The sequence below is a fragment of the Salmo salar genome, chromosome ssa13, assembly GCF_905237065.1.
Source record: "Salmo salar chromosome ssa13, Ssal_v3.1, whole genome shotgun sequence".
NCBI lineage: Eukaryota > Metazoa > Chordata > Actinopteri > Salmoniformes > Salmonidae > Salmo > Salmo salar.
In genome coordinates this window covers 86562794-86579307 of record NC_059454.1, presented here as the reverse complement: position 1 = coordinate 86579307, position 16514 = coordinate 86562794, and the positions used below count along the sequence as shown (strand labels likewise).

At 42.2% G+C, this 16514-nt stretch overlaps 1 protein-coding gene across 1 annotated transcript in view; it reads left to right on the top strand.

The window, feature by feature from the left end:
* Positions 1 to 1956: 1956 nt before the first annotated feature.
* Positions 1957 to 16514, top strand: part of LOC106567773 (zinc finger MYM-type protein 3) — a 19900-nt gene continuing 5342 nt past the window's right edge. The window contains exons 1-19 of the mRNA XM_014137497.2: positions 1957 to 2231; positions 3136 to 4166; positions 4415 to 4473; positions 4560 to 4626; positions 4768 to 5152; positions 5340 to 5520; positions 8877 to 9089; positions 9193 to 9343; positions 9470 to 9582; positions 10182 to 10268; positions 10453 to 10603; positions 10729 to 10901; positions 11238 to 11403; positions 11664 to 11713; positions 11940 to 12096; positions 13461 to 13576; positions 13782 to 13929; positions 14029 to 14178; positions 16162 to 16262. Coding sequence (XP_013992972.1) covers positions 3143 to 4166; positions 4415 to 4473; positions 4560 to 4626; positions 4768 to 5152; positions 5340 to 5520; positions 8877 to 9089; positions 9193 to 9343; positions 9470 to 9582; positions 10182 to 10268; positions 10453 to 10603; positions 10729 to 10901; positions 11238 to 11403; positions 11664 to 11713; positions 11940 to 12096; positions 13461 to 13576; positions 13782 to 13929; positions 14029 to 14178; positions 16162 to 16262 — 3492 coding nt within the window. The 5' untranslated portion in view covers positions 1957 to 2231; positions 3136 to 3142. The remainder of the gene's footprint in view (positions 2232 to 3135; positions 4167 to 4414; positions 4474 to 4559; positions 4627 to 4767; positions 5153 to 5339; positions 5521 to 8876; positions 9090 to 9192; positions 9344 to 9469; positions 9583 to 10181; positions 10269 to 10452; positions 10604 to 10728; positions 10902 to 11237; positions 11404 to 11663; positions 11714 to 11939; positions 12097 to 13460; positions 13577 to 13781; positions 13930 to 14028; positions 14179 to 16161; positions 16263 to 16514) is intronic.

Genomic DNA, 16514 nt, shown 5'->3' with positions numbered 1-16514 from the left:
TGTATAGGCTTTATTAGTTATGCTCTAGACATGTTGTCAGATCTTTATCAACTTGATGCAATACATAGGATAATTGCGTATTACCAGTGAAACTATTTTACGTTACCTTTTATTTCACCTTTAAGCTATTTACGCTTTAAGATGACTCTCATAGCATAAATGTATTTGGGCCTACTTATTGTAAAGGTAATTGCTTGGTTGCCAATTAATGGTCTTAATTAAAATAACCACAGCTAACGTAAATATTATAATTTAAGTCTGTACTGCCTGTTTTTGTTGGGGGGGATCTGGAGGAAAATGAATCCTTTGGAATGTTATGTAGTTTTTGATCTGCCTGTGCCTACCACAAGTGGCACTTTATGTGAATGTCAAACATCTTGAAATGAAATAAAATGTTACAATGTAATAAAATAATCTTAGACATCAAATGTGTTTTTTTTGAATGAAAGAGTTGTTTTACAAATAGGCCAAGTGAATGAATGGAACAGCCAGGGTGGGTTTGAACCACTTCTTCAGGTCATAGTTTGCTATGCTTACGTAGAGAGATACACCTACCATGTTTCCCTTTTTATTGCGTCTTGCCTATGACGCTCATCCATATATCAATATGTACATATTCTTATTCCATCCCTTTAGATTTGTGTGTATTAGGTAGTTGGGGAATTGTTATATTACTTGTTAGATGTTACTGCACTGTCGGAACTAGAAGCACAAGCATTTCGCTACACTCGCATTAACATCTGCTAAACATGTGTATGTGACCAATTTTTTTAAAATTTGATTTGATTCTAGATACCCGCATTATCCCCTATTCCCATGTCGAGACTGCTGCTAAATGTTTTGACAGGGTGGTTGTCAGCTTCTACTACCAACACCCATGACATATGCCTACTTAGCCTCCATAAGTCATAGAATACTGGAAGTGCGTGAGAAAAGCTAATAGGTCTACAAAACTCTTCTAAAATCTCACTGACATGAAGATGACCCTAGGTACAGGACCAAATGACCATAGTCAGATAGGGCCTTTGCTAATCGTGATTGGCTAATTTGTTGTGGTGTAGAGAGATCACGAGAAAGCTGTAGCTTGTGGATTTCCCTCTGTGGTCACTTTTGACACCTGTTGTTGATTTAACATTGGTGGAAAAGAGAAAAGATTGGTTGAAAATGACATTAGTAGTAGCTTTCATGCTTATTTAAAAGGTGTTTACAGATGGTTCCAAGGATCCTGATAGTGGATACACGGGAGTGGGAGTTTACAATCCTGAATTTGATGTGCAGATATGTAGAAGACAAACAGATGGACTGTCTGTATACTCTGTCTGTATGCTGAACAGTTGGCAATGGTAGTTGCTCTCCAGTGGGTGGAGGACGCTCAACCTATTAGAATTGTATTATGCGCAGATTCTTTGTCTGTACTGTGTAGTTTATCCTCTGGTAACTTTAATATGAGTGATCTACTATCGGAGGCATTGACTCTATTAAGGAGACTTGAGAGAGTGGTTGTAGTAGTGTGTTTCTGCAGGGTCCTAGCCCATTCAGGTGTGGGAGGGAATGGAATTGTAGACCAAGTAGCCAAATGAGTTTTAAACTAGATATAATTGATATTTGTGCTATACTGGGTAATGGCTAAGATCATTTTTATAGACGTGTAGAAGAGGTGGGACTCCCGAGCACTACGGTTGGCATTTATATGCCCTCCAAAGAAAGGTCAGTGGAACAAGATTCAAAAGGCGGGACGGGGCGGGGGTTTGTTAGAAGTTAGTAGGGCTCTTTTTTTCATGTTCTTAGGTTGGCATTTATATGCCCTCCAAAGAAAGGTCAGTAGAACAAGATTCAAAAGGCAGGAGGGGGGTTTGTTTGAAGTTAGTAGGGCTCTTTTTTTTCTTCATGTTCTTAGGTTGGCATTTATATGCCCTCCAAAGAAAGGTCAGTGGAACAAGATTCAAAAGGCGGGATGGGGACGAGGGGTTGTTAGAAGGGCTCTTTTTTTCATGTTCTTAGTAGTACATGATTAGGTAGGAGGGTTTCGTGTTTTTGTTTGTTTTGATCATTGACCATCGTTTTTGACAATACACTCCAGTACAGTAGGTGGCGGTATGCACTTCTAACGTCTGTTTGCAGACCGCCATAGAAGAAGAAGAAGTTGTAGCTTGAAACTAGCCACACACCGCAGTTTGCTGGTGGTTGCATGCAACATTTTAGCTAGCTACAGCAACATTTCATATTTGCAGGTAAATGCACCATACTTTGTAGAAGTCTATCATAATTTATGTTTGAATCATTAATACTATATTTTAATAAAGTTACTATATTAGAATTAGTTAGCTAGTGATTTAGTTTGACTGCTAGTTTGCATAAGGCAACGTTAGCTTCGTAACGTTAGCTAGCAGATAGCCTATTGGAAGCTCGCTAGCTATTAGCCAGTAACGTTATTAGCGGTCTCTTTGCAGAGTCATAAAACATTATACGCTTACCATGCAAGTAGCGAGTCATGTCTACTGTATAGATAGTATTGAGATTCTGTATATAATAATGGGCTAACATGTACCTATCTAGCTTTCCAGGTAGTTAGCTAAATAGCTAGCGTTAGCTAGCTAGCATTCTAACTTGCAAAAATGGAGACGCCAGGTGAGGCGCGCCAAAAGGCAGCAACGTTGTCATAGCCAAACTAGCTAGTGGTTATTACTAGTTACCACAGCCACAGAGTCAAAATGGCTATATCGTTAAAAAATAATGCAAACAAAAATTCGCTTTTTGGGCTTAAATTAAGGTTAGGCATAAGTTTAGCAGTGTGGTTATGATTAGGTTTAAAATCAGATTTTACGAGAAATTGTATAAATAGGCGGGGTTTAGCCATAAATGTAATTGACATTGTGGCTGTGGTAACTACTGACAACTGCTAGCTAACGAGTATCAAACTTTAGATAAATTGACCTAGCTAGCTAACTAGATATATGCCTTCACTTGTGTGATCTCATGGTCTAGAATAGCGGATCCACAATAAACTAGCTACTTGTGGCTGTAATTTCTCAAACCTACCACCACATTTGATTTGACATGAGTACAAATCGGTTGTCATGTGAGACTGAAGCAAGCCATTGTTTTTGTTTCGTTTCTCTTAAATGGTAACGTTAGGTGCAGTATGGAACCCTCAGAGCATCCAGAAACCTCGGCCACTTTTCAAATGGCCAATGAGAATGTACATCTAGACCTGCTATCCACACAGACTGATATGGACCTGTTTTCTGGGCACACTGATATGGGCCTTCTGCCTGCTCAGACTGATGACGGCCTACTGTCTGCACAGAGTGATATGGACCTGCTGCCTGCTCAGACTGATATGGACCTGCAGCCTGCACAGACTGATATGGAGGTGGCCTACTCTGGCTCACTGGGAACAGAGGGACACAGTGGGGAGCAGCAGACCCTTGACGAGTTGACAACCTTTCTCACCCAATCTGAAAGAGAGAGGCTGAAAACTCAGGACAGTCTGAGCATCCTGGGGGACCCAGACTCACTGGAACTGTCCAAAGTCCAGGTGGAGGACTTTTACAGCCGCACAGTCCTTCCAGAACCATCAGACTTTCAGGAACCCTCAGTCTTTCCAATGCCCTCTGTCCTTCCAGAATCCTCATACCTTCAAGAACCTTCAGGCTTCTCAGAGTCCTCAGTCTATCCAGAACCCTCATACCTTTCAAAACCCTCAGGCTTTTCAGAGCCCTCAGGCCTGCCAGAACACTCAGACTTCCAAGAGCCCTCCGGTTCAGCCACAGGCCTCAGTCAGGATGAGTGGAGCAGGCAAGGTCACACAGAAGCCTGGTCAGAAATGGGAGCTGAGCCTGGGACAGACAGGCTGGAGGTCACCGAGGGAACTCCGACCGTAACTGGGACACAGATGCCAGAGACAGGAGAGGAGCAAATGGACATAGTGCATGAAGATCCCACTGCATCTGCTCAAGATGAAGTTGATCCAAATATGCCTTCTATAGTCAGCGTAGAGAGCTCACACTCTGAGGATGGTCCAGGCAAAGAGGAAGCCTTATCATTCTATGGATTGGTGCCAAAGGTAGAGGGCACAGCAGAGAAAAAGAGTGAGAAAGAACAGCCTGTGGGGGGCAGTATGTCCCCACTATCATCCTGGGCCCAGCCATTGACACCAGGTGAAGGTGTGTAGTAAGGAACATTGTTTTTAGGCTCAAGTTTTTTTAAACTTATGTCACATATAGAAGTCTCAGTGCCACATAAATAGTTTGAGAAGGATAAAGGGAAATGCAGAACTTGATTTAGGCTTAATTACACATCTTTGAGAAACGATTAGCAATCACTTCTTCAAATAGCCATGTCAGTTTACATATAGTCTGCATCTACTATGTCATGAACAGCCTTTAGTTACTGATGATCGATTGTGTTTCAGCTGAGGAACAACTTGAAACTGACGTTGCCGTCGAGGATCCAAATGGTCAAAAGACTACGGTAAAAAAAAAAACTTTCCATGAATTCTAGACATTTTCTTTAAAAGTAAGTTAATTACTGTGAGTTACTCTTCTCATTTATTGTAGGGGAGAAAGAGAGGTCGTCCTAATCGTGGAGAAGGGAGGAAAAATACGCAAAACACGTCTGATGGGGGTAAAACATCTTTAGTAAATCTGCTTGTGTTTAGCTAATTCATTTTACCTCGGTCTCAACTATCATTATGTGGGACTATTTTCCCAATTTTCTAATTATATGATTATCACGCTGCTCTAAATGCGTTGTCTTCTGCTGCAGACCAGCTAACAGACAGCGGTTCTGACGATGCAGCTGATGATCCGAGGGACACAGACTTCGACCCCGCACGGTTTGGCCTCCGGCGCTCCACCAGGGTCTCCCAAAGGAGCCAGAGCACTCCGCCCCCCCGCCTCATTTCCCCAAAGTTGTCTGGTCCTGCCTCTACCCCTGCGTACACTCAGAGGTCTGGAGGACCCCCTCCACCCCGGCCGCCACCCCCTCGCCAGCCTACCAGGGTCCTCTGTGCCAACTGCAGTGGGATTCTGCAGAGCGGACAGACAGCCTACCAGCGCAGGGGTCAGCCTCAGCTCTTCTGCAGCTCCACCTGCCTTAACTCCTTTGGCAAGAAAGCCCCCAAGAAAAAGCCCTGTGCTTTCTGTAAAAGGTAAGCCTCTCAATACATATTTAAAGAATGTGTTCTTAGTTTCTGCTATTCCTTCCAGTAAGGACAGTGGATTTTATAACAAATTCCTCATTCTATTTCATAGTAAAGTAAGTGTTAATGTTGTGCATCGTTTTGATGTCAACAATATTTGTGAAATTTACCTCAAGGTTTGTCTCTTCTATTTTAGGGACATGGGGAATAGAAAGGACACCATGCTTGCACAGGTTGGCCAGTCACAGTCCTTCCAAGAATTCTGCAACAGCACTTGTCTTTCCCTGTATGAGGCCCGGCTGGAGAAGGGCCCGACACAGCCCCCCAAACCAAGTGCTCCTGCCCAAAGATGCAGTGTGTGCAACCACATGCGTGAGGTACCAATGCTTTGGCCATAACATTTTAGATGATGTGGTCCCAGCCATAGCATATCTCTTAGTTGTCAATCAAATGTATTTGGCGTCAGTCAAATGGGCGGGCAGGCAAGTTCCCATTCAGTTGTCAAAATGTGGTTTGGGACAAGCATGCATTGGCAGGCAAGTTGCAGAAGGGTGAGCAGGTTACTTTTCCCCATCGTTTATCAGTGCAATTTTGACGGCCAACTACAAGCTGAAAAAGTTTGAGGGTTTACATTTACGTCATTTAGCAGACGCTCTTATCCAGAGCGACTTACAAATTGGTGCATTCACCTTATGATATCCAGTGGAACAACCACTTCACAATAGTAGATCTATATCTTTTTGGGGGGGAGGGTTAGAAGGATTACTTAATCCTATCCCAGGTATTCCTTAAAGAGGTGGGGTTTCAGGTATCTCCGGAAGGTGGTGATTGACTCCGCTGTCCTGGCGTCGTGAGGGAGCTTGTTCCACCATTGGGGTGCCAGAGCAGCGAACAGTTTTGACTGGGCTGAGCGGGAACTGTGCTTCCGCAGAGGTAGGGAGGCGAGCAGGCCAGAGGTGGATGAACGCAGTGCCCTTCTTTGGGTGTAGGGCCTGATCAGAGCCTGAAGGTACGGAGGTGCCGTTCCCCTCACAGCTCCGTAGGCAAGCACCATGGTCTTGTAGCAGATGCAAGCTTCAAATGGAAGCCAGTGGAGTGTGTGGAGGAGCGGGGTGACGTGAGAGAACTTGGGAAGGTTGAACACCAGACGGGCTGCGGCGTTCTGGATGAGCTGTAGGGGTTTAATGGCACAGGCAGGGAGCCCCGCCAACAGCGAGTTGCAGTAATCCAGACGGGAGATGACAAGTGCCTGGATTAGGACCTGCGCCGCTTCCTGTGTGAGGCAGGGTCGTACTCTGCGAATGTTGTAGAGCATGAACCTACAGGATCGGGTCACCGCCTTGATGTTAGCGGAGGTTTATCTACTGTTCCCTCATTAGATTTTAGCTCATCTTGCTCTGGCTAACATTAGTTGTTGATCTTGTTGTTTTTGATGTACATAGGCACCTGAGGGGGAGAGAGCCTACCTTTTCATGGTTGTTTGATTGATAGGGCTGTAAAGTTCCCAAATTTTAGAGGACTCCCGTGGTGTTTACATATTTGCAGAAATCCATTCAGGTGGCTTTTGGCGAAAGCTTTCTAATAAGCTAAAGTCGCACTGTTGCTACTGCCTGTAAACACACAGTCCAGTTCAAAATGAATGATGGCAGGCCCGTATGACAAATGTCTTATTTGCATATAGTCCTACTGTAGCTCTCATTGGCTATGGTGCACCAGTCTGTGTAGAGTTCAGTCCTGGACAATACATATATTTCAATTAGGTTTTATTTACTGCAAAATCGTCCAAAACCACGGCTGCTTTTTTTATTTAAAAAAAATGGATTTAACCTTTTATTTAACTAGGCAAGTCAGTTAAGAACAAATTCTTATTTACAATGACGGCCAAACCCGGATGATGCTGGGCCAATTGTGCTCCACCCTATGGAACCCCCAATCACGGCCAGATATGATTCAGCCTGGATTCGAACCAGGGACTGTTCGAATCCAGGCTGTATCGCCTCTTGCACTGAGATGAAGTGCCTTAGCCCGCTGCGCCACTCGGGAGCCCATATTGCTATAGAAAATTCACAAATGCCTTACTCTCCGTCATTACCAAACACAATGTTTTAAAACGTGAAAACGACCATATCAAAGTTTATTTGTCATATGCGCCGAATACAACAGGTGTAGACCTTACAGTGAAATGCTTACTTACAGGCTCTAACCAACAGTACGAAAAAGGTATTAGGTGCTCAATAGGTAGGTAAAGAAATAAAAACAGTAAAAATAACAGTAGCGAGGCTACATACAGGCACTGGTTATTTGGGCTGATTGAGGTAGTATGTACATGTAGATATGGTTAAAGTGACTATGCATATATGATGAACAGAGAGTAGCAGTAGCGTAAAAGAGGTGGTGGTGGGTGGTGGGACACAATGCAGATAGCTCGGTCAGCCAATGTGCGGGGGCACTGGTTGGTCGGGCCAATTGAGGTAGTATGGATATGAATGTATAGTTAAAGTGACTATGCATATATGATAAACAGAGAGTAGCAGCAGTGTAAAAGGGATGGGGGGGGGGCACAATGCAAGAATACGAAGCTAAAATAAAAAATAATATATATATATATATATATATATAAAGAATACGAAGCTAAAATAATATATATATAAAGAATACGGAGCTAAAATAAAAAATAATATATATTTTTTATTTTAGCTTCGTATTCTTTCTGGGTGTGTGTGTATGAACAGATTTTAATATGATTTGATGTTGCTAAAACGCTGTCTGTTCCACTTAAATAGACCAACAAGAGTTCCAAACCTCTCTGCCGAAACCAGCTAGTTTTCAGTTTTCCCCTCCCACTCAGACCACTCCCAGACAGTCCTATCATCATTTTTGCTTGACAATTTTAATTGAAAACGATCAGTAAGGTACTTAATTGTTACATGGAAATGATTTGATATTGAGATAGAAATGGCGGCATTGGACCTTTAACACAATATGACTACACTTCCACAATGCTTTGCTTATGGTTTAAAATGCTATAGGCATTTGTGTTAGTCATACATTATATTGAAGCTATTTTAAAGACTGCAGCGTCTACTCTAGCAACAAGTCAACATTTTATGCTTACCTCGAAAAACTGGCACCAGCCTTACTTGTTCTGATTTTAGTTTCCCCCACCATCTGTTAGTCATTTGTCAATTTGTACAATAAAATGTATTAAAAATAAGTAGGCACGTTTTAATGCCAAGCCCTGCAAAACCACACAATAATGTGATTATGGTATACCTTCTTTAAAGTTGCCTTTGTGTTGGAAATGCTGGTAGGAGATCTGATCAGCACGCTTCAATTCGAGCTCAGTCAATGTTGTGTATGTGAAGTGTTTGTCACGTCATGGGCTTTTCCCAGAAGTAGTGACAAAGAATGCCTAAACCCTAGTGACACACATTTCACTGTCACCTCATGTTGATATTTCATAATTTAAAAGATTTTGTGTGTAGCTGTATCTATGCTGTGATTATGGAGTCTGCATGAGGCAGGAATTCTGTCAAACTTTGAAATCAATATCGACAAGTTTATGCTGCTGTTGAGTCTGTTTGTATGCTATGAGCAGGCAGCAGAATAAATTATAACCAACTACAAGATTTTGTCCGACTAATGGGAAATGAAAAAGGATGGCATTATTTGAAGTTAGGATTGATAGAATTCAGCCCTGAGTATCTTACCTTCCTTCCTTCTTTTGCCTCAGATCAACCATGAGGTAACCATGGGCAACATGATTCACCTGATGTGCAGCGATGCCTGCTTCAACCGTTTCCGCGCCACCAAGGGCCTGAAGACCAGCTGCTGTGACGCGTGTGGCACCTACATCAACACCTTCACCTCCCGGGCTGAGTACCTACTGCATGAGGGCCAACAGAGGAGGTTCTGCAACTCCTCCTGTCTCAGGCTGTATAAGATGGTGGGTGCTTCTCTCTTCTTGAATGTACAGTCTTGTAGTATTGAGTGATATGAGAGTGATTTGTCTGCTTAGTGTTTAATCAAAGTGTTGTCTTTGATTTCAGAAAAACACTAAGGTGCTCTCGTGTCAGTGGTGTAGGACTCTGTGTAAGAATTTTGACATGCTGTCTAAAGTGGATCAGTATGGCAAGACCAGACACTTCTGTTCTTTGTGCTGTATCGCCTCACATAAAGTTAAAACTTCTGGGAACACAGGTACATTCTACTCTCCTTGGCTTGTTTAATACTGTATTAATTCACCTTTGCTTAATCTGAATGTATTGACGTGATGTTTGACTGAATGGCTCTTCACTATTACTACTACATCTGCTTCTTTTCCAGTGCCCAGTGAAGCCTGCAGTTCCTGCAAAAGAAGCCCCTCTGAACCTTACTACTGTAAAACAAATGAGGCTGTGTACGTCTTCTGTAGCCCTAGCTGTTGGAGCAAATTTCAGGTTGGTTAAATCCATACCCTTAATAGAGTTTGGATAACACTACAACCTACAGATGCATTGTCCAGTATTTAGTCCCATTGTCTGCCAGATGTTTATACAACACTTTATTTTATGTGCGTTTGTTTTAAACGTAAATTGAGTGCCTCGGTTGTTTAAAAAAAAAAAAAAAGTTGGTGATGGATTCTGAAAGTGAAAAAAAGGAGCCGTTAATATTTAGTGTGATGTACAGGCTTGGCCGTAGGTGCACGTTAAGCAGAAAATGCTAGTTAAAATGCAGACCTGCAGAAGCTGCAGTGGGGAGCTCAGCCTCACTTCTGGAGCCCGTTAAAATAAAAACTAATCATAAAGCTCTTTAGTGTGGAGAGGGTCACCCTTTGAAAGTGTTTGCCTTTATTCTACCGAAGAACCTATGAATTAGGGCTTGGTTTGTTTCTACAAAACCCTTGCAATAAAATGTCTGAGAATGGGCTGAGACATTCTTGAGTCCCTCTTTGATACTAGTTCTGTGAGGTTGCGTGTTGTTTTTTTGTCTTGGCTTAATGTTTGCTGCTCATTCTCTTGTTAAATCTCCAATTTAAGAAATATACTCTTCTTCACAGAGCAACAGTCCCAATGGAGACCTCTACTTCAACTGTCTCTCTTGTCATAACATGTTCAGTGGGGTACCAGAAATCCTAGACTGGCAGGTAATCAAAATGTGCATTTTACATACATTGTGCCAAAAAAGTGGTTTAGTGAAAACTGTTATTATTTTCAAGACTACTTCAAGAAGTACATCCACGATTCTGTGTGGTCCTGTATGGCTCAGTTGGTAGATAATGGCGCTTGTTACACCAGGCGTGAATATATTATTATTTTGTTTGCTTTCAGGACTCAATATATCAGTTCTGCTGTAAGGAGTGCTGTGAGGACTACAAGCGTCTGAATGGTGTGGTTTCTGTGTGTGAGCACTGCAACCAAGAGAAACTGCTGCATAAGAAGATAAAGTTCTCTGGGGTGGAGAAAACCTTCTGCAGTGACGGTTAGGATGATGCATGCATTTCTGTGCGCATTTTTATATGCAATAGATTGTCGATTTACATGGAAACACTTTACTGTGTCTCTAGGCAGAGACTTATGTTTTTTTGTTGTCTCTTTTTTACAAAGGTTGCATTCTACTGTACAAGCAAGACTTTGCTCAACAACTGGGCCTGTGCTGTATAACCTGTACATACTGTTCTCAGACCTGCTCACGGGCGGTCACAGAGGAACAGGATGGCAACACATGGGACTTCTGCAGTGAAGATTGTAAAAGCAAATACCTCCTGTGGTACCTGAAAGTATGTCTGAACAATAACAATTCCATATTTACACCTTGACCATACGACTGACCCTGAAAAGTTTTAGATGGCTGCCGGTACACAGGCTGCATTCAGTTCACCCTCTTTTTACTGTGCATAGTCTGTATGTGGTAATATAGACACTTTTTGTTTGAGGAATGGTAGCTTCAGAATGTATGGGCTAAACTGGCACAATATTGTCATCATGACAGAATGAATCCAGAATGTGCATGATTTGTGAACAAATTGTGTTAGCGGTGTCCTCTATTACCAGGCTACAATGTATGTACTGTATGTATGGTTGCTATGTGTTTTGAGCTGTGTGTGTTCTCCTAGGAAGCACAGTGCCATGCCTGCAAGCATCAGGGGGAGCTCCTGGAGACCATCCACTGGAGGGGAGAGATCAAACACTACTGTGACCAGCCGTGCCTCCTGCGTTTCTACAGCCAACAGAACCAGCCCAACCTAGACACCAAGCAGGGCCCTGGGAGCCTGCTCAGCAGTGCGTTAGCTTTACATACACCAACACATGCAAACACAACACCCATACTGTATTTACCATAAACCCAATCCATACATATGGGAATTGTTTTTTCTAAGTGCGCTGTGTTGTATTATAGTTGTTTGATTTTTCACTGTTTCACATAATGTTACAAAATTACTGCTATTGTTTTTGTGATTTCCCTAAAGTCTGTAAAATGTAAACACATGTTCGTCTCAGTAATTCGCTGTTAAACTTGTATACGTTTACTGGACTTACAGGTCATTCCCCAGAGTCTACACCTCCCCCTGCAGCTATAAAGACAAGTGAAGTAAGTGTGCTTTTTGACTTGCTGCTCCAAAAGTTGGGGGGGATGCCACCGAAAGGACACAAAAATGCATTTGATCTTGGCTTTTACCGCGCATACAAACGTATTCTCTGCTTGAAAAAAAACGTGATTGGATTTTGAAATAAAGCAAAGAGCTACTTTTCTCTCTCAAATTTCTGCTGAGTGAACATCCAAACATTTATTTATGTCAATGTTTCTGTTATTTCAGGCCACAGGAAGAGGCCTGAAGAGGACTGTAGCCAAGCCTGCTCCTCCCTTCACTCTACCTCTCTCCCAAAGGAACAAGTCCTCCATGTGTAAACCTATGATGGCCACTACAGGTGTCGCATGTAAACCTGAGATGAAGTCCCAGAGTTGCCAGACAGGTAATGGCGAATGTAATCCCATGTCCCTTTCTGTAGACTGGTTGGCTGACAACATAACGAAAATTATGATTCTGACTGGTCAGATGGCTAGCAACAATGACAGGAAGCTGCCAAGTGGGGAATTGTAGGTGGTTCGTTTCAGCCCATTGTAGACTATATGACCTAAAGTATGTGGACACTTCCTCGTCGAACATGTCATTCCAAAATGATGTGAATTAATATGGAATTGGTCCCCCATTTGCTGCTATAACAGCCTCCACTCTTCTGGGAAAGCTTTTCACTAGATGTTGGAACATTGCTGCGGGGACTTGCTTCCATTCAGCCACAAGAGCATTGGTGAGGCCGGGCAGTGATGTTGAGCGATTAGGCCTGGTTCGCAGTCGGCATTTGAATTCATCCCAAAGGTGTTCGATGAGGTTCAGGTCAGGGCTCTGTGCATGCCAGTCAATTTCTTCCACACAGATCTCTGTATGGACCTGGCTTTGTACATGGGGGCATTGTCATGCTGAAACTGGAAATGGGGGTCGGTTGCAGACGATTTTTACATGCTTCAGCACAGTCTCGTTCTGTGAGCTTGTATGGCCTACCACCTCGCGGCTGAGCCGTTGTTTCTCCTAGATGTTTCCACTTCACAATAACAGCACTTACAGTTGACCGGGGAAGCTCTAGCAGGGCAGAAATTTGCCGAACTGACTTGTTGGAAAGGTGGCATCCTTTGATGGTGCCATGTTGAAAGTCACTGAGCTCTTCAGTAAGGCTATTCTACTGCCAATGTTTGTCTATGGAGTTTGCATGGCTCAGTGCTCGATTTTATACACTTGTCAGCAACGGGTGTGGCTGAAATAGCCAAATCCACTAATTTAAAGGGGTGTCCACATACTTTTGTGTATATATAGTGTATCTTATTGATACCATGTCTTGTTTTGACTGTTGTCTAATCTAATATGGCAAAAAAATTCTAGATAGCTAACCAACAACTGTAACGATGAAGTTGAGACTGCTCTTTGTATGTTTTCAATAAATGTATGTTTTGTATAAACATTTGGAGACTAAATATAGTTTACAGAGTCAACATTCTAAGCCAACCCCGTCTGTTTTGCTCCTTAGTTGCTCACACAACAACCAACCCATCTATGGGACTCACTAACTATTTAATATGTATTTAAGATATATTCTTTAAGAATTAATAGGTATATATATCCATATGTCCAAAAATGGATGTCGCTGCTAAGGATTCTAGCTTTAAACAAAACATCCCTATTCATATGCTAAGAGCTTTATGTTAAATCAGGCCAACAATTATAATTAGCAATTGCAAAAGAAGCACCTTCATGGTTTTAATAAATGTTGTCTGTTTATTTCAGATGATTTCTTGCAGTCCCCACCTGTGGTGTTGCCAGTCCCTGTGCCTGTGTTTGTTCCTGTACCTTTGAATATGTACTCTCAGTACACTCCCATACCAATGGCCCTGCCTCTGCCGGTGAGTTGGTTTTGTCTAGGTCCTGTTGAGTATTGTGCAAAATTTACTCTAGGCTTATTGTCATTAATTTAGAGTCTAGAGTAACTCTTTGTTTCCACCCAAACGTGTTCCTTATGGGTGTCTACACACTGCTGCAATCTGTGGTTCTCTAGAGTGACTGTGTCCTATTTGTCTGCTTATTGTTTTTCTCTTTATTCTCTGTTAGATCCCTGTCCCCATGTTCCTACCCGTCACACTGGATCATATCGATAAACTTGTGGAATACATAAATGACCTGAAACTCCAGATCCCGTCTGATCCACTGGAGGCTGACATTCTGGCCATGGCAGACATGATAGCAGAGGAAAATAAAGGCACGGGCTCCTCTGGATCTCTCTCTACTTAGTCAACTTGCCATTGATGTTCTAGATATAATTATTGTAACTATATGATGGTTATACGTGTTTATTTAGATCTGGACAGTGATCAGAAAGCAGACCCGTTGCTGAGGGACTGCACCTTATTTGATTCTTCATCCCAAGATGACATCCTCTCCATGGCCGTCAATATGGCTGATGTACTGACTGAGCCAGGTCAAGACCCAGTAGATGAGCTCACCAAAGGCAGGTTCAAGCTTTATAATATGTAATGTTTAGTGCAGGGGTCTCCAACAGGTTGATCGCGAGCTACCAGCCCACCTATAACAGCCCACCTATGAGTAGCTCGCCAAACAATTCTGAAAGTACATGCATTTTTACATGCACGTTCCACCGCAAACTGTCATGAACAAATCTCCCAAGTATCAGACGCCGCAAGCTCCTTGCTACTATTTAATCAATGCAACATTGACATTATCCCACCCCTGGTTAGCAACTATTGTCTTAACCTCTCTTTGGGAGCTACCGTCCCACCCACGGTTCACACTATTCAACAGCCAGTGAAAAATCAGAGCGCCAGATTCAAAACCACAAAATGTCGTCATTCAAAGTTCTCAAAACTATTTTAAAGATAAAAACTATTTTATACCATTTTAAAGATACACGTCTCCTTAATGTAACCAGATTGTCCGATTTCAAAAAGGCTTTGCGGTGAAAGCATGAAGTTAGATTATGTTAGGACAGTTCCAACACAAGAAAAACCACACAGCCATTTTCCTAGCAAGGACAGGCGTCACAAAAACCAGCTAAAATTATGCACCAACCTTTGACGATCTTCATCAGGTGACACTCCTAGGACATCATGTTACACAATACATGCATCTTTTGTTCGATCAAGTTAATATTTATTTCCAAAAACAGCATTTTACATTGCCGCGTGATGTTCAGAAAATATTTTGCCTCCAATACTGCCGGTGAATCAGCACAACAATTTACAAAAATACTCATCATAAACGTTGATAAAATATTAAACTGTTATTAACCTTTTGGGGATAGGGGGCAGTATTTACACGGCCGGATAAAAAAACGTACCCGATTTAATCTGGTTACTACTCCTGCCCAGTAACTAGCCTCTTACATCTAGACGTTCCGCTAGCGGAACACCTGCTCCAATATCCAATGATAGGCGTGGCGCGAATTACAAATTCCTCAAAAATACTAAAATTTCGCACCTGTGCGTCAATCTAAGTAACACAACAAAAAAACAAAAATCTGTCGTTTTTTTTTTTACATGGGTTGCATCTTAATCCACTGCATTCGCATGTCCTCCTTTCCGCATCTGCGGTGAAAGGTGGCCAAGCTACAGCGGTGTTTTGTCAAACCATGAGACATCCTGAAAATCGGTCTTCTCACGAAAACGTCTTTAATTTCCAAACGGTTTTGCCTAGAAAACTAATGTGACCACTCTATGGAAAGATGACTCACAAACACGATGATCTTCTCCATTTTGCTTGAAGTCGGTAATGCTGATGTGCCAACTTCTGTCTGTAGCGTCAACCGTTTTGGCTAAAAACTAATATGACCCCGCTGTGGAAAGGGGAGACTCATGAACACGATGGCGGCTGAAGGTAACCCATACAAATTAAAGGAAGTTTGGAGGTAGTTTTGTTCCAACAAAAATAAGGGGTCCAAAAAACACATATTTCCTGAGGTTTCTTATCTCCTAGATATAGGACAGACACTTCAAAACCTTAATCATTAGGATTTATTTTTGGACTATTTTTTTAGGGTTTTTTTTGTTGCTATTTTTTAATGTGTTATTCAGTGCATTTCTGTGGGCTATAGTAGTAAAGGCCAAATTCTATATTTTATCTATGTTTTTTCATCCCTAAAGGTGTCTCAAAATTCCAAATCAAATAGCTAAATGATCCATATTCCATATGTTAGCTTAGTGGAAATGCCCCCGACGACTTACAGGACCCAGGGAAGAGTTGCAGGGGAGAAGAGAAGAACAATGTGCCTATTTGAAAGCTATAAAAAAAAAAGTAGCAGCTGGCGACAGGTTTCGTTTTTTAAAAGTTGTTCTAATGCGGTAAAAGGTTGGAGACCCCTGGTCTGATTAGTTTGCTTTGCTGCCTGACATGTGTAAACGTAGACTATAATTGCACACACTCTGTCAACAGTCTATGATATATATATTTTGTGTCCATTCTCATTTGTGGTGTTTAGCTTCCCTGGACCTGAACCCCAATGTTGATTTCCTCTTTGACTGTGGGATGCCGCCTCATGCTACTTCAGCAGAGCAGAGCGCCGACGTCACTGTTCAGAAGGTATAATTAAACACAGCCTATAATACAAGTGTATTCTGCCTGTCTTTTTCTAGACCTTACTATGACTTTCATTTTGTATTGAATGGAATAGTGTCTTAAACGTTCAACTTATATGAGAGACGCAGTGGAATCACATAGGATGCTGGACATCAGGATAAAGCTGGCACCAACATGAGATGTCTTGGTGTCAGACTTACCGGAGACCAGTGCTCATGTTCTGCATGCTTAGACAGCTGCAACAGGGTCCCAAAG